Here is a 16,703-nt window from a genome sequence, read left to right on the forward strand (position 1 = left end):
AAGAAAGGTGCCACCTCCCATGCTCTAAGACTATATATAGTCTTGTTACCACTCCATCCTTCAGCCTGTAAACCTGGCTTCAGAGTAGAAGCTGGTCCATTGTTGTAAGCTAGGCTCTAACACTAGAGCTGTCCTTGTCCTTGACACACTCTATTTCTTGTGGCAGGTCTCGCCCATTCTAGGATGACTACTTTAGGTGGGAGGTTTGATAATGATGCCATCAAGCAAGAACAGGAGAAATTCAGATATTTCAAGCAAGTTTTAGGTTAGTGAGATGGCTCAGCAGACAAAGACATTTGCCAAATAAACTTCCTGATTACTATTTAGTACTCATGTGGGGGAAGGAAGTTGTCCCTTGACCTCTACACATGCTCTGGGGCATGAATACCTCCTGAAAAATAAAATGTAATTTTAAAAATGTGATTTGATCAAATGAAACTGAAAGATAAAACAGACCTCAGAGCAAGGATGGCACTAGAGAAGATGTGGGTTATGCCAGCATGGTGGTCCACAGTAGCACTCTTAAGGTCATGTCAGCCTAGCCACATAGTGAAGTACTGCTGTGTTTGCTCTTTCCCAGGAATATGCCCAAGCCAGGTTCGATGCCTACTTTCACCAGAAGAGGAAGCTTGGAGTGTGAATGGGATGACTCCATTCTTCACCACTGGACTGCAGGAGGCGGCTATGCCAGGCCCTTGGTGGAATGCTGCTGTGACGACTGCCCTGGGCAGAAGGCCTGGATGTCTCACTACTGAGCGCCGATGTTTATGATACTACAGACTATATTAAAGTGGAGTAACATTTCTTTCATCTTTGTTTACGCTGTCACTAGGACTCTGAACCATGACTGGAAGCAGAAATATAGTATGATAGTGCAATAGCTCAGAGCCCGCCTAACCTGGAGGCCTTTTGGCTGCATGGCTACAGCTTTTAGCCACCTACAGCCTCAGCCGGACAGAGCAGTGCTGTGTGGGTTCGCCAAGTGCTGACTTAGGATATTAGTGTGCTGCAGCACATCTGCGACCAAGCTTTGTAGGTGACAATATGGCAATGTGTTGGAGACACTTGAGAAGGGCAAGCAAGCAGACATACTGTGGAGTGGCTCAGCAGGGTGAGTCTGCATCACGGGGTCTGTGGATGGGCAGACAGCTGTTCCTGGAGAAACAAGGCACACCTGACTAGCTGCAGCCCCCCGCCCCCGTGCCTGTGTACACATGACTACATGGACCAGCATCACTGGCTGGCCTTAACTTCAGTGTCTCCTACCTGGGTGTGCTTTACAGCTCCAGCTTCCCTGGGGAGGAGCATTGGAGCCAGCTTCCTCACCCCTTCTTGCCTTCCCTCTGCCTACCCTGGAACTTGGGCTTCTGCTCGGGTCCCTCCGAAGCTGCTTCCCATCCGATGTCACTTGGAGACAGCAGCTGTGTGTGGAGTATTGGGGTACAGGTAGACTAGAGCTGTGAAATCCATGTACATTAAATGCCCAATGGGATAAACTTAGATTTTTTTTTTTTTTTTTTTTTTTTTTTTACTCTGAACTCCGAATTGTTTTGTGCACATATTTCTGCTACCACCGAGACTGTATTATACAGATAAATAAAAACTTGAAACCTGTCCTCAGGCTGTCACTCTGTGTATGTCAATGCTTTGTTTTCCTTCAACATATACACACATGGAAAAGCCATGTGACTAGTGCCAGGTTGGGCATCCTCCTCCTCAACATTCTCTGAGACACCATATTCTGGTGTCCCACTGGTCTCTGTGGCCCCAGATAGCAAAGGTCTCTGGGATTTGCCACCCTTCTTGACAGCCTCACTCTGCTGCTTTGCCAAGTTTAAGGCGCAAGCCAGCAACAAGAGGGAGCTGCAGCTGTTCCTGCTGATCTGACCAACAAAGCTTCAGAAAAACACAGCCTGCCACCCCTCTTTTACATGGTTAATTCTCGGAACTCCGCACTGAAGCACAGGATGAAAGTGGCAGTGGCTTTGGCTGCTTGCTCCTGCCCTTTCTTACAGTGACCACTCCAGTGAACTCTCGGCTTGCCTAATGATCCTCAAATAACAGGCTCCTTCACAGTCTGCTTAATAACCTCTGTGCTTTTCATTATTTTTAATTATGTGGTGGGGAAAGGTACATGAAATGTACCAATGTCCCAGGAGGCCAGAGGAGTAGGATGTCCCAGAACTGGAGTCACAGGCAGTTGTGAGCGGCCCAGTGTGGATACTGGGAACCAAACAGGTCTTCTGCAAGAGCACTACAAACTCTTGACCACTGAGCTATCTCCAGCCCAACCTACAACTTCCCATTTCTGACAGTGCCTTTCCCAAATCACCTTTGTAGCCCCTACCCTCTCTGCCTGCTGTTTCCTGTTCTTGGCATGGTGAGCCCTTCCAGGACTTCTGACTGGCTTGCTTAGTTATTTCCTGCTCAAATGAGCAGTGTTATCGGATCCATCTTATAAGTGGTGATGACTGCAGGTGCTGCTGCATGCTGTTCCCATGACAACTGAAATAGCCAGGCCAAGCAAGTGTCAGCTAGGGCAGACCTGCTGATGTCTCCTGGGGATCCTCCACACTCCTCTGCCCTGCTCTGTTTCCCTTAGCTTAGTCTGCCAAGCATGTGAAACTACCTGAAAGATCCTAGTATTCCCAGCCCTGCATTCCGATATCCTCAGCAGGACTGGCCACAGCCCTTCCCAGCAGCTTGCCCAGGGCCATTGTGGCTCACTGTACCCATAGCAGCACTGGCCTCAGAGCAGCCTTTGTTGCTGAGGCCTTCAGCTACAAGAACTACTTTATAACTTGGCTGGAAAACTTGGGTCTCTGGTCTGTGACATGCACTGGCTATGAATTCCTCTCAGCCAGAGGGAATGAAAGAGGCCGCTCCTATCTCGAACAAGCATAGAGGGAAAAGGACTTCAGGAGACAGAGCCTGAAGTCAAAGCCAGTTTTGCACACCTCCCAAAATGGGAAGCTCACTTCTTCCACCTGGTTGAAATCTACTCCCACCAAACTAGGACATCCCTTCTAGGCCCTAGAGCTAACCCTCTTGGTCCCTCAAGAATCTGCAGATGTGTTCATGGGTTTTCACAGCAATTCTAAAGGCCACCACCTCCTAACCTTTACCTCTTCTGAAGGCTGGTCTAAGTAGATGGCATATTTGGAACCCATAGCTCTGACCACTGTATTGTCAGCCCAGCCGTGGTATCCCAGAGAGGACCAAGGCAACGTTTCTGGGCCAGCCAGCTCTTTATTCCCTTTCCTGCTTTAGAGAGGCAAGGGTTGTAGTGGGCGCTACTCATTGTCCACAGTGAAGGTGAAGGGGCTGAGCTTGTAGCCGGTACCCGAATAGAACTTGTTCTGGAACTCGACCCTGGGTGCAAAAGAGGGGCCAGTGAGAGGGACGCCACCCACCCCCTCCATGCCCAGGCTTACTGCAGGAGTGCTCACCAGTGCAACCGCAGGGCATGCAGGAAGGCTGAGAGTCCCTCCATCACCAGCAAGATGGCCACAGTCATCACAGCAAAGGCAGCAAACACAGGGACCAGCACCACAGCTGCCACGCCCATCTCTCGGCCCATGCCCAGGCCTACACGCATCACCATGGCCCACAGGACCTCAGACAGCTCTGCATACAAGGAGCAGAGGCCAAGGTGGAGGAATGACTGTCAGTCCCCCAACCCCACTCCAGCATTCTTGAACCCTCTCTGCCCCTAGAGCTTGTGAGGCATCTCTTTCACAGGGTAGGACATTTAGGCCCTGAGAGAAGGGTCACTTACGGGCATGGGCCAAGCTCAGGGCCCAGAGACGCAAGTAGGAGGCTGTGTTGGAGATGCAGCCCAGGCAGAACTCAATGGTGTGGATGGCCTGGTGCATGAAGATCTCAGAGGGGACAAACTGCATGGGAAGAGGCCATGAGACAACAGCCAGGGCTTGCAGCCCTCCCCCAAGAAAGTACTGCACCACCCACCTCAGCCTCCTCGTCATCTGCTGGGCTCCCAGCCTTCTCCTCATCATGGCTCCAGCTGTTCTCCGAGGTGGCAGCATCATGGGAAGCCAGAAGCTTGTCACCGGCCTCACCCTGAAAGCAGGTAGCACCAACAGCTCCAGCCTTCGGAGCAGCCCATGCCACCCAGCCAGCAGCACGGAGCCTGCAGGGAAGCAAGGGTCCCCTCCCATACAGCCCTCCTCCCCTGCACTCCTCCCTACTCTACCTGTCTGCCTGCTGGCCTTCTCTGAGGGTTTCTGCGGCGGTGCTTGCGCAGCAGGTACAAGGGTGTGCCCAGCAGCAGGACAGGAACTGTGGCCAAAGCCAGGACCACCAGTGCATACTGTACCACTTCCTGTGGGCGAGGAGGGCAAGGCAGGCATGGACAGTGTGCACAGTGAGTCACCTGGTATGGTCATATTGATGCTATGGAACTGCAGTCCCTCCCCTGGGGACACTAACAAGGACCTTTGAGAAAGGACTTCAGGTTCCCAGTACCTCCTGTGGGACCCCTCTCTGCTCCAAGCTTCAGTCCATTGCCTCTGATGTAACTATACAGGGATTCTGGCCAATAACCCATTTCTCAGGTGGCTTTGTAGCTCCTGGTGTCCCAGTGACTCAAGTGGGGGCTCCCCAGGGAAAGGGTCTGAGCCATGCTCTGCCCCTGGCCTACCTGCCCATGGAAGAGTACCCGATTGGTGGGACTTTGCGAGAAGAGGAACATATTGATAAAGTGAATGAGGATGCTGGGCGCCAAGGAGGGTCTGTCGGCCCAGACCTGCAGCCACTTGTAGACAATGAGGAACACGAGGTAGCCGAAGAGGCCCAGCAGGAAGATGAGCTCAGGCAGGGTCTCCAGCAGAAGCCGGTGGGTCTGGCCAAAGTGCCTATGGGAACAGATGGGTCAGATCACTCTGGCCCCAGGAGGGCACTGCCCGCACCCATTGGCATCCCTGGGCTCACATGTGGTTGAAGACACTGAGGAACACCCCAAAGGCCATGTGGGTGACCCCGAGGATGACAGACATCTTCATCTTGAAGGAGTTGAGGAAGCTCAGGTGGTTGGTGGCCAGGCTCCAGATCTGCGGTGGTGGGAGAGGTGAGCACTCGGCAACACCACGGTCGATTCTGCCAGGACGCCTCCCACCCCGTCCTTCTCAGCGCCTTCCTGCTCCCTGACAAACCCAGTCACAGCACCCCGGTCACTAGTTCTAAGGGACAGCCAAAGGAAGCGAACAGTTGCTCTCACAGGTCAGGTCAAGCAACCAAGGCTCAAGCCCGGTTCTTGCCAGCTGGGTACCACAGACATCTCGGCCTACATTTCACCCTCACTTGTGCAAGGGGGGATGAGAAGGGGTATTGTAGGCCTCCCACACGGACCAGGTATTTCACACGTACTGGTCTGCTATTCTGGCCTGGGTTTTGGTTGGTTGGTTTGAGACTGGGTTTTATGTAACCCAGGCAGGCTGAGAGCTCAAATGCAGCCAAGGATGCATTTGAACTCTGATCCTCCTGCCTCTCCCAAGTGTTTGAATTACACTTGTGTACCACCACTACACTCAGTTTGGATACTGTTTTTCACAGGCCTCTCTGCTTGTGTGCCAGGCCAAACACTGGCTCTAGCACAGAGCCTGGCACCTAGGAAGTGCTCAGTGCCCATTACCAAAGGGGACAGTAAGCCAACGGAGCTGTGGAGCCCTAGCCAGCCCTCCCAACTGCCTCCATCATCCATACACACCAGTGTGGCCCACTTACCGGATCAATGCCAAAGGGGTAGGGTCCCAGGAAGACACCAGTGATGTTGGGGTTCAGAGTGAGCACAGGGTGCTGGGACAGATACTTGTCACTGCGGTGGAAAAAGGTGACGTCAGTGCCGCACAGTGGGCCAGGGACCTCGAGGGGATAGGGACAGAGGTCCTACCTCCAGCCTGACTGGTTGGCCATGGCAGCCACGCTCCAGCCTGAGGGGAAAATGGTGGTGGCGCGGCTAAAGCACTCATTGTAGATGAAGCCAGTGTAGACGGAGAACAGACCCATGAGCAGGAGTAGGTAGCGACCCCCAAAGAAGGTCTGCCAGATCTGGGGGGATGGTGTGATGAGAAGCTGCTCAGCTCTCATGCCCTATCCCCTGCCAGCTACTGAGGTTTCGTACCTCATTCCGGGCGGCCTTCACAGCTGGCCGGTTCTCAGTGAGGACCATGGCCAGGGCAAAGAGAAACATGAGCAGTCCGTGGCCCACGTCGCCAAACATCACAGCGAAGAGAAAGGGGAAGGTGATAATGGTGTAGGGAGCTGTAGGCAGAAAGGACACCGTCAGGTACGTTCCCATGGGGGACTGGGTATCTGCTTCCTTGTCTGGGTTGCCACAGAGGGACCCCCGGGACCAGGTGAGAGCATGTCTGTGAATCAGGGACCACATGCTGATAACTGTCAATCTGAGCCATCTTGAGCTTGCTACTTAAGCCCCGTGCACCTGTTTCTCAGTGCCACCTCACAGGGTCCTTAGAAAGGAGTGTTGTGAGCAGGCCTCACAGGTGACAGGCTGTGGACATAGGCTCAGCAAGTGCTAGCTTGTTGGGGATATAAACATGTTTTTGTTTTGGTCCCAGATGTGGCATGTGGGACTGATTCAGATGGTCCACAGCAGCAGACTATTTGCCTCATGCCGGCTCTGAGAGGAGCCCTTTGCCAGCTGCAGATAGTTTAAATCTGAGGACTCTGGAGAGAGAATAAATACCAGAGCCCAGAATGTGGGAGCCCCAAGAAAGAAGATGCTGCTCTGCTTCCCCCTTGCTGCTCCTGGTTGCTGTAAGACAAGACCGTTGGAGATCTCCTGAAATGAGGATTGGACTGGCTCCAAGGAACCTGGTGATCCTAACCAGCAGGAAGCAGCTAAGGGAACTGTGCTCCCTCTCCCATTAACCCTTTCTCTCTCCTACCTGGTGTTGGGGTGTTGGAAGGGATTAGGGTGGAATAGACAAAAAAAAAAAAAAAAAAAGTAAATAAAAGAAATGTTTTTGTTTTTTTTTTTTTTAAGATAGCGCTGCTGCTGAGTGGTCCAGGATGGTCTTGAACTCCTGAAGTAATCCTCCTGACTACTATTGTTTTGTGTGTTTGTGTGTGTGTGTGTGTGTGTGTGTGTGTGTAAGTCAAAGGACAACAATGGGTGTCATTTCCCAGAAGCCTTCTCCATTTTGAGACAGTGTTTGTCATTAGTCTGGTACCTCACCAAGAATGAGCTGCCTGGCTCCATCCCAAATCTCATCACAGCTGAAATTACAGCCATGCACTGCTGAACCTACATGTGCTTTGGAGATCCAAATGCAGGTCTGCAGGCTTGCCAGCTCCCTAGCTCTGTTGCTAACTGGTCTTTTCTTTCTTTCTTTCTTTCTTTCTTTCTTTCTTTCTTTCTTTCTTTCTTTCTTTCTTTCTTTCTTTCTTTCTTTCTTTTCCAAGACAGGGTTTTTCTGTGTAGCCTTGGCTGTCCTGGACTCACTTTGTAGATCCAGGCTGGCCTTGAACTCACAGAGATCTGCCTGCCTCTGCCTCCCAAAGTACTGGGGATACAGGCATGTGCCACCACTCCTGGCTTGTGGTCTTTTTTTTTTTTAATAACATTTATTCATTAATTTATTGTAGAAAAGTCATGCATGTGTGGAAGTCAGAGGGTAACTTGCAGGTGTCAGTTCTCCTATGTGGATCCTGGAAACTGACCTCATACTGTCAGACTTATTGGCAAGCCTTACTCAGTAATCATCTCTCTGGCCCTGAATGCTTTGTTTAAGATCTATAAACTAGGCTAGAGGGCGCATACCTGTAATCCTAGCACTCAGGAAACTGAAGCAGAAGGATTGCCATGAGCCCAAGGCCAACCTAAGTTGCAGTGCAAGAAAGACCCTGTCTCAAGCCAGGGATGGTGGTGCACACCTTTAATCCTAGCGCTTGGGAGGCAGAGGCAGGCAAATAACTGTAAGTTTGAGGCCAGCCTGGTCTATAAAGTGAGTTCCAGGGTAGGCAGGGCTATACTGAGACCCTGTTTCAAAAGACCAAGACTAAAAAAAGCCCAAAAATCCTGTCTCAAAAATGGAAGACAAAACCATACACAGAAAACAAGCAAAAGGGCTGGAGAGATGGCTCAGTGGTTAAGAACACTAGCTGCCCTTCTAGAGGTCATAAGTTCAGTTCCCAGCAACCACATGGTGGCTCATAACTATCTATAAGAAATCTGATGCCCTCTTCTGGCATGCAGGTGTACGTGCAGATAAAACACTCCTACATTAAAAAAAAAAATACATAAATAGCTTGGCATGGTGGTGCATGCCTTTAATCTCAGCACTTGGGAGGCAGAGGCAGGCAGATCTCTGTGAGTTCAAAGCCAGCTTGGTCTACACAGCAAGTTCCAGGACAGCCAGGGCTACACAGAGAAACCTTGTCTCGAAAAATCACAAGTAAACAAACAAAAAAAAGGAGCTGGAGAGGTAGTGTGCACGAAGCCCTTGGCTCCATCCCCCCCAGGACTGCCTAGACCAGGCCTCATGGTCCACTCCTGTGATCAGAGCACTTGGAAGGTGGAGTTCAAAGGAAGAGCAGAAGTCCAAGTATCCACTAGAGTTTGAGACCAGCCTAGGACAAGTGAGACCCTGTCTCAAAAACAAAACAGCAAGAGAAACCAATGCAAAAGAAAACAAAAGAGAGGGGAGAAGAAACAAAAGCTTCACCGACAACCATCCAAAGGGCAGAGAGACAGTGTGTCCTGGTAGGCACGCAACAAGTTCCAGAAGATGCCTCCTTAATCTCTGGGATTAGGGTCAGAAAGGGGGTTCTGGTGCACACGCCTAATTACGGGCCAACTGTGAGCCCTTCAGAAGCTACGCTGTCATCCTTCTGCTCAGCCCCTCATACAGAGTGGACATTAAGCCTGTATTCAGTGTCCTAATATAGAAGGGGACATTTATTTGAACACAGAGAAGGGAAAAGACCACAAGGCCATGGCAGCCATCCACAGTACAGGAGAAAGACCTAGAACAGATTTTCCCTAACAGGGGGAACAGTGCCTGCTGACACCTTAACCTCAGACCTCCATCCTACAGAACCCTGAGCCCTGTTCTGCTGGTTTGTCATGTTTAGACAAATAGTAGCCCAGGCTAGACCTGAGCTTGCCATTCCCAGCATGGCAAACATAGCTCTGGCCGACTTTGCCCTTCTCCCCGCTTCCCCTCTGCCTTGCTAAACACTGTCCTAAAGCTAGCCACCAAGGTCTATTCCCTTATTTGGCCACTTCTCCTGAGGCTGACCACCAAGGTCCAGCTATCAAAGTATTGAAGTCCAGCAGTCAAAAGCCCCTGCTGGCTCACCTAATTAACATGCCCGGTTAAAATTAAACAGCTCATCCAAACACAGGGTCTCCCCTTTTATAAACCGCCATTTGCTCCTCTCCATCCAGAGGCAGTCCTTTGTGGATGCCTCCCCCTGCAAATATTCCTTCCCCTCTCCCAGGTTCCATTCCCCCTCTCCCTAGTCCTTTATCTCCTGTCTTTGTCTCTTATCCCCTGCCCTTTGTCTCTTTGGGGCAAATAAATTCCTTTTGTGCTGAGAACTTGGTCTTGAGATGCCCTGGGCCTATACGGATCTTTTCACCATGTAGCTAAGGCTGACCTCAGACCCTGCTCCTTCTGCCTCTGCCTCCGGCATCTGCACACACCCAGCTTTCTCTGCCACTTAGCCCCCTGAGGTCCCACAAGAGGACAGCCACCGTCATGACCATTTTACCTGCACTGGCAGGACCCCAGATCGAACTCGAGATGCTGGTTCTGAGGCACTGAAGCCCCTGATCATGTGACCGGTGTCTGCACAGCCTCAGACTGACCCTGCCTATCATCAGTTAAGGCAGAACCCCAGCCTGCGATCAAGGCTCCTCCCCAGACAGGACACACCACTGCCACCCTGCACACCAAGCCTGCACTCAGCGGCACTTGGGGCATCTCTCTCTACCTGCCTCTCCTCACAGCTCTATCCCTTTTGGGGTTCGCTCCAAGAGCACCAGCCTTGACAGGCTTTCAGACTACCTGGTCAGGACTCCTCTGACAGGCTCCGATCTTACCACAGGAGGACCGGGATTATGTGTACACCTGCACTCAGCCTTTACGGAGGTTCTGAGGATTCCAACTCAGGGCCTCACCCTTCACTGCAAGTACTTTGCTCACCCAGCCTTGAGCTCTCTCTGTAGCTGAGCATGACTCTGAATCCTTGGTCCTCCTGCCTCCACCTCCCGAGGGCTAGGATTATAGGCCTGCACCACCGTGCCCAGTTTACGCCGAGGGCTGAACCCAGGACTTCGTGAATCAGCTAGGCAGGCACTCTATGGACAGAGCCACATTCTCATCCCTGTTCATTCCAACTTTGTAAAAAGAAGCAAACCGAAACCACAGCGGGACCAAATAAGCCACAACTCTAGGCTGGTCGAGGGCACTCTGACAGCCACCAGCCCTCCTGGTTCCAACTATCATTCTCATTTTATAGACCAGGAAAATGTGACCACAGAAACTAAGAAACTCATCAAAGCAAGCAAAGCTCCCAAGCCTGTTCCCTAAACTGTTCCATGGGGCTTCCTGTGGATTTAAACAGCAAAGACAAGCGTAAAAGTCCCAGCTGGGACTAGGGCACCCAATAGCCTCCCTAGAGAGATTGAACTGGGGGGTATGCCTCTGCTGAAAAAGGATGGGGGTCTGGCTCTTACCCCCTCAGGGTCTGTACCCCAAAGGCAAGGGCCCAGCTCCTATCCCTCTCAAGGTCTGCACCCCAAAGGCAAAGGCCCAGTTCCTGCCCCTCTCAAGGTCTGCGCCCAGGCAGCGGGTGGGAGGGCTGGCCCCCACTGGGGGCGCAGTGGCTCTCACCAGGGTTGACCTCGCGATAGCGGCCCACACCATAGGCATCCACAATGCCCTGGAAGCTGGCAGTGAAGCGGTTGGTCCTGATGAGGGTTGGAGGCATGTCCCGGCAGGGGATGCGGTGGGCAACAGCACTCACTCCCGCCTCACTCTGGGGAGGGCAGAGAGACAGAAGCTGATGTTGAGGCCTTCGGAAACCCTGGGGGGCCCACCCAGGCCCAGCCCCGCACCATCAGGTGTGTGCCTCAGTGTCCCCATGTGCACCACCACTGCACCCATCGCTAAGGGGCCTGAGGTTCCCAACAGGCTCAGGTCACCTAGCCACTGCCTCGGAAGTCCAACTTTGCAATTGCCTTGTGTAGCTTGGAGAGACTGTGGGAGGTCAGAGGAAGGAGGGTTATGGGACCAGGGCTATCTGGGTAATGCCCTGGTGAGGGCTTCTAGGGCTGGTGCCCATCCCCACCCCAATCCCAGGGCAGAGCTGGGGTACCGGAAGCTTCACGTGAGAGTGGAGGCGGAGAGGGGGAGCAGGCCTCTGGCGGCCTGTGTGCTCACCGAGCCATCCTGCAGCGCCTGTTGCAGGGTGGGCAGGGCCCGCGTGGCACACCACACCTCCGCAATGAGGCACTTGTGTGTGGTGCTCACGCTGCACTGGTTGAGGGCCAAGTACACGGCCTTCATCTTCCGGATCTGCACCTGCCCCGGGGGCAGCAGCTGCCGCGCCCGGCCCAGCACCTGGCTCAGGAACCGTTCTGTCTCCCCTAGGACCTGAGGCCAAAAAAGGCAATCAGAAGGGACCTAGCTCAAGAGCCAACAGGAGTCAGGTCAGGCAGACGCTCACCTCCTGGAGCTCCTGACTCTGCTGCTGCAGCTGCTGCAAGGCCCCGAGCCGGGCTTCCTCCTGCTCCAGGTACGGGAAGACGTGACAGTGGAAGCTGAGGAAAAATGGGGTTGAGAGGGTTTGCGGGAGCTGCTAGGCGGAGATGGGGGCAGGACAGATTTGGTAAAGATGCTATCAGGGACCTGGGGGACCCAGGGTCAGCTGTATCTAGCTGGGAGCCTCAAGTGGCCTCTGGAGGCTGGACACCTGCAGAGGCCGAGTGACCAGGCATGCACCCGGGGCTCACCAGTCTGTGATCTTCTGAATCTTCTGTCCGATCTGCTCACCCCAGTAGGAGATGACAAAGGTCATCCAGGTTGCAGGCTCACCCTGAGAGAGCAGGGCTCAGTTAATCCCTAGAGCCCTGGCTCCTCCCAAACTACCCCATCCTGTCCCCTGCCAGCTCACCGTCACCGGGTCCTCCAGCTGCCCCTCAGTCTCCCTAAAGCTGGCAATGAGGAAGCCGCGGCAGGCTCTCCAGAGCAGGCGCTCCAGGGCAGCAGCTTTGTAGGGCTCCACAGCACCTGCCACAAAACTGCCAGCAAGGCCGGAGGGGGGGGCTGCAGCCTCCCCACCCACCTCAGCAGAAAGCCCCCAACACACACACACACACACACACACACCCTTTTCTGGCTAGTGCCTTAAAGCTGCTAAGAAAAGACAAACTACCCCAACTCACTTGACCTTCAGATCTGCATGTGGCCCCCGGGGGGCCGGAAGCAGGGGCGTTCTCTCGGAGGAAGGTCCCTCAGAGTAGGCAGCTGCCATCTGGGCACAGAGAGACATTGTGAGCTCCGGCCCAGGTTTGGTGTGGCGTATCCGTCTCCTGCCCGATCCCTGCGTTGGCCGGGACTGACCGGGGGCCCGTGGCTCTGGCCTAGCACAGCTGAGTGGAGCTGCAGCTGGTGCAGCTGGGCCCGCAGCGCCTGCTGGTTGCCTCGAACATCCCGAAGCTCCTGGGCCAGGCGGTCCGTCTCTTCCTGGATGCGCAGCAGGTCCCGGGGAGGTGGTGCCGGCAGGGTCCCCTCAGGCGGGGGCAGTGTCATGCCGGCCCGCTCTACTTCTTCCCGCAAGAAGGCTAGACACGGGAAAGGGTAGGGGGAAGCAACCCAGGGCTATGCCAGCTAATGTCTGTTAGCCAAGGGCTGCAGACACGTAGGGAGATCCCAAACCCAAAAGCACGTCAAAAGCCATTACTAATCTACTTAGTCAGAGCTCTGGGAAAATCCCAAGCTAAAGTGCTGTCCCAGGAGCTCTGCTTCCCCTGTTCTACCTTCATCTCTGGCCTAAGAAGGGGCTTACTAGCCCTGGACCTCAGCCCCTGCCCGCACCAGCCCCTGCCTCTTGTTCCCTGGCATCCATGGGACCTAACCCTGAGTTCTGAGTTGTGGATCACACTCCAAGCCAGCCCTGCCTTAGGTCCTCTGCCCCACCCGCCCAGAGCCCAAGACATCCTGCAGATCCAGCAGCTCTGCCTTCCACCTGGGTAACAGGCACTTCTTTTTAGACCAAGCTTGCCCAGTGCTCCTTCCGGGAAGCCAGCCTGGAATGGGTCCAACTTACTGAAGGTCTTCTCCAGTTCCTCGCAGCGCCGGACATCTACCACAAAGCGTCTCTGGAAGGCACTCACAGAGGCGTTGAGCTGTGGTGGGTACACAGAGGGGCTAGATCTCTGGGTGGGGACCAGGAGGTCACTGCTCTGGGGTCTAGGCCTGAGGCACCTCTTTCCAACATGTTGCTGGGTGCCCAATTAGTCTGGAGGTGACTAGCGGGAGCAGACTCAACCCCATGCCAGGGAGGGCACGAGGAGGCGTGGGAAGAACACTCGTGCTAGAAGGGAGAGCTGGGATGCTCCGGCAGGGCGACAGCGCTCAGCACAGGGGGATATGGTTACCTACCCGGGGCTTGGTCCCACCCTACTCACTCACATCTCTGAATTCCACAAGGCCCAGCTCGCCCAGCTGGCTCACGCAGGTGTAGGCAGATGCTGTGGGCAGCAGGAGCTGGACCAAGGCCACCTCTTCACTCCGGAACATGGAGCCCATGATCCTTGGGGCAGACAAAAAATGGTTGGTCAGGAGCTCAGGTCCAGGGAGGCATTCATTCACTGAATAGATGGGGAAATTGAGGTTCAGAAAGGGGGAATGGGTACTGAGGTTGACAGGAAGTCAACAGCATGACAATATAAGGCAGGGCCACGACCCCACAGCCTTCCACAGGCTGTCTCCACACCAGCCTTCCACAGGCTGTCTCTAGCCTTCCATGCCTTGGTACCCCATTCTAGCCCAGCAGCTGCCAGACACACCAGCTCTGCCCGCTGTTTTACTACACGGTACCACCTCTACGCCTTGAAGAGGGGTGGGGTGGAGCATCCCCCAGGTCCCTGGGGCTGAAGGCCTAAGGAGGAGGATTGGCTGGGGTTGCCTTTGGCGGGTCGACTTGCCAGCACTGCCTGTGGGGCTGGGGACAGTCTTGGTGTTGAAACCAATGAAAGTGAAACTGTGAAGCAGCCGCGGGAAGGCCTGGGTGGCCCTGTTGTAACCGCAGCAGGCACAGTTACTTCCTGGCACTGGAGTGGACTCCAGTGGTCCCTGAAGATGGCAGCACTCTCCCCTGGCCCCTGCTCTCTCTGCAGCTATTGCTCTTAGATCCAGGGTCCTGGCGGGACATAGTTTCCTTAGCTCTTAAACTGGTGTTGGGGGCTGAGGGGTACAAGTGAGGGCACACCACCGAGGGAGACTTCAGATGCTAATGGGCCCAGCTTGCTGTCTGAGCCCGTCCCACAGGCCACTTCCTCCTGAGGCCTGGTTTTCTTAAGAGGAAACCACAGTCCTTGTCCCCAGCCTGGGAAAGGCAAGAATTCTAGTCCAAGGTTTCAGAAGAGCCAGGCCCTGCACAGGCAAGGGAAGGGCTGGGGGCCACCACCAAAGGGCAGAGGACCAGGGACCAAGTCTCTAGAGTCCTGCCCAGACTGTCATCATCTGTGTGACACTGGGTAAGTCACTTGCCCTCTCTGGGCCTGTACTTCCTCTTTGATTAAGACTTGGCCACCCCTGGCAAGAACGGTAAGATGCAGTGGTGAACAAAAGGCTTTACTTCTATAGACGCCACCACACCAGTCCCTAACGTGCGCGCCAGCCTTATCTTTGTTGTCTGTTTGCTGTTCTCGGTGCAGCCCTGGCTCTCCTGGAACTCCAAAAGTATGCAGGCCAGGCTGGCCTTGAACTCAGAGATCCACCGTCTCTGCCTCCCTCAAGCTGGGATTAACTGCTTTCGTCACCACCCACCACCCAGCCTTATCTTATAGGCTGAGTAAGGTGAAGTCTAAGGTCACATGGGCGGCTGGGACCAAACCAGAGAGGGGTCTGTCCCAGACCGGAGGAACACTGCTCTGACCTGCCGTGCTCTGGCCAGTCCCAGCACCATAACCAATAGCATCTGGCTGCCCCAGCCAGGGGACCGGAACCATCCAGATGCAAGACAAATCAAAGTACCTCCACGTCCCCTGCAGAGTGTCCACACAATTCACTGTGATTCTGTCAACAGGTCCAGTCTCCTGCGGTCACCACAGCAATTCCCACACACCACTTGTGCTCTGGCCTTCCCACAAGGGCCTGAAGTTCTGCCCCACTCCTGCACTTCCTTTCCTGGTCCTTCCTTCGGGCCCCTTGCCTCTTCTCCCAGCTCCCTCCCTTCGGAGGAGAGGGACTGAAATTCGCCCCGAGCCCTGCCACTTCCTAGTTGGATGGCCTCCGTTTCCTCATCTGTAGAATGGGTCCCTCCCTCCGAATCAGTCACAGCAGTGGCCTCCCTGAGCTTAGGCCTGGTAAGGTGGGCTTCGAAATTGCCCGGAGCTACCAGCCCAGGCTCCTAGTTCTCCTTGAGGCCTGCCTGCACCCCAGACGGCCTGACACGGGCGCTTGGCCTCTGAGCTGCCTCCACCCAGAGTCGGGCGGGGACGCCTGGACCCCTGCCCGGGCAGAGGAAGCGGGTGGTGGGCAGAGCTGAGGCTCCGCAGTCTAGCGGGACACTTACCCAGATGGGCTCGTCGCTCAGTTCGGACTTAGGATCTGAGCTCTCCCGCCGGCCGGTGCAACTCTCTCCAGCTCCGACAGGCAGGGGGTGGGTGTGGCCTGTGATGACACGCCCACTCTCCGCCCCGTCCCGCCCCAAGGAGTTTGGGACGAGGAGGGAGGGAGGAAAGGCGGCTGAGATGGTTCTGGGTGTCCTTGAATCGGATGGTAACCGACAACCGGGGTGCCGGATAGGGCTTTGGGGGTGGGCCACCTTCATCTTTCCTCCTGATGGGTCCAAGTACGTACAGGCTGCTGCGCTATTGTCCAAGATCTCACGCAGCTCAGGCTAACTGGCCCAGGAGGGCTGGTGAGGGCAGTCTTTGGGTCCCTCTCCATTGGCGGCAGGGTGTTGGTCAGGCCAGTCTGCTGAGGAACTTGCCTCCCAGCAGCCTGTAGACTCTCCAGGAGCACCCGGCCCCTCCCTTCTAGCCCTGGAGGTCCTAGTGTCTGGAAACTGGGATTCAGGACCATTCAGCTGCCTGTACTTTGGACAGGCTGGGCTGTACCCACTGGAAACCACACGGACAAGGGGCCCCCAGCTCTGCTGATCCTTGGACCCCATTCCGCAAACAAGGGCCTTGGTGTGTGTGTTTGTGTAGTGTAGAATGGAAGGCTAAGGCAACAAGGAAACTGAGTCAGCTGAGGTGGGCATCCTCAGAAAATAGGTTTCACAGGTCTGATCTGACTTGGTGTGAGAAGGACCCCCACAGAGTGCACGAGGGCACACGGCTCTTCAGGGCAGAGGAACAGACAGGGCCAGAAGGCTGCCACGGTTCCTCACCATGAGAACCAAGCCAGCAGCCGGACTCCCGGTGTGCCTACATCCATGTCACAATGCCCACACTCAGGAGAGGAGCAGCAGCCGCACAGCCT

At 54.6% G+C, this 16,703-nt stretch overlaps 2 protein-coding genes across 6 annotated transcripts in view; one reads left to right on the forward strand and one right to left on the reverse strand.

Annotated features, from left to right (window-relative positions):
* Positions 1 to 1,616, forward strand: part of Chka (choline kinase alpha) — a 44,729-nt gene extending 43,113 nt beyond the window's left edge. For 4 of the 5 annotated variants that reach the window (XM_060383488.1, XM_060383471.1, XM_021634402.2 and 1 more), the window contains one exon: positions 581 to 1,616. In XM_060383488.1, the coding sequence (XP_060239471.1) occupies positions 581 to 640 (60 nt within the window). In that variant the 3' untranslated portion in view covers positions 641 to 1,616. The remainder of the gene's footprint in view (positions 1 to 580) is intronic. The other variant, XR_009591814.1, reaches the window with a different exon arrangement.
* A 1,613-nt stretch (positions 1,617 to 3,229) lies between these two features.
* On the reverse strand, positions 3,230 to 15,906 carry Tcirg1 (T cell immune regulator 1, ATPase H+ transporting V0 subunit a3). Its single transcript, XM_021634428.2, has 20 exons — positions 15,790 to 15,906; positions 13,683 to 13,803; positions 13,318 to 13,396; positions 12,612 to 12,832; positions 12,434 to 12,522; positions 12,163 to 12,289; positions 12,002 to 12,084; positions 11,716 to 11,809; positions 11,430 to 11,642; positions 10,881 to 11,025; positions 6,140 to 6,279; positions 5,909 to 6,066; positions 5,743 to 5,833; positions 4,951 to 5,069; positions 4,661 to 4,874; positions 4,214 to 4,342; positions 3,970 to 4,080; positions 3,779 to 3,896; positions 3,450 to 3,627; positions 3,230 to 3,372 (listed from the first exon to the last, which is right to left on the reverse strand). Exons 2-20 carry the CDS (start codon positions 13,797 to 13,799, stop codon positions 3,294 to 3,296), a joined length of 2,505 nt encoding a protein of 834 aa, XP_021490103.1. The 5' UTR covers positions 13,800 to 13,803; positions 15,790 to 15,906; the 3' UTR covers positions 3,230 to 3,293.
* Positions 15,907 to 16,703: the final 797 nt, after the last annotated feature.

Source organism: Meriones unguiculatus, chromosome 1 (assembly GCF_030254825.1).
Source record: "Meriones unguiculatus strain TT.TT164.6M chromosome 1, Bangor_MerUng_6.1, whole genome shotgun sequence".
NCBI classification, from domain to species: Eukaryota; Metazoa; Chordata; class Mammalia; order Rodentia; family Muridae; genus Meriones; species Meriones unguiculatus.

Excerpts from the sequence above, each read along its gene's own strand:
- Tcirg1 (XM_021634428.2), bottom strand. The coding sequence starts at position 13,799 with ATGGGCTCCATGTTCCGGAGTGAAGAGGTGGCCTTGGTCCAGCTCCTG. Across the intron at positions 12,290-12,433 it reads CATGCAGATCTGAAGGTCAA|TTTTGTGGCAGGTGCTGTGG; the intron begins GTGAGTTGGGGT and ends CCTTGCTGGCAG. Across the intron at positions 6,067-6,139 it reads TGAAGGCCGCCCGGAATGAG|ATCTGGCAGACCTTCTTTGG; the intron begins GTACGAAACCTC and ends CCATCCCCCCAG.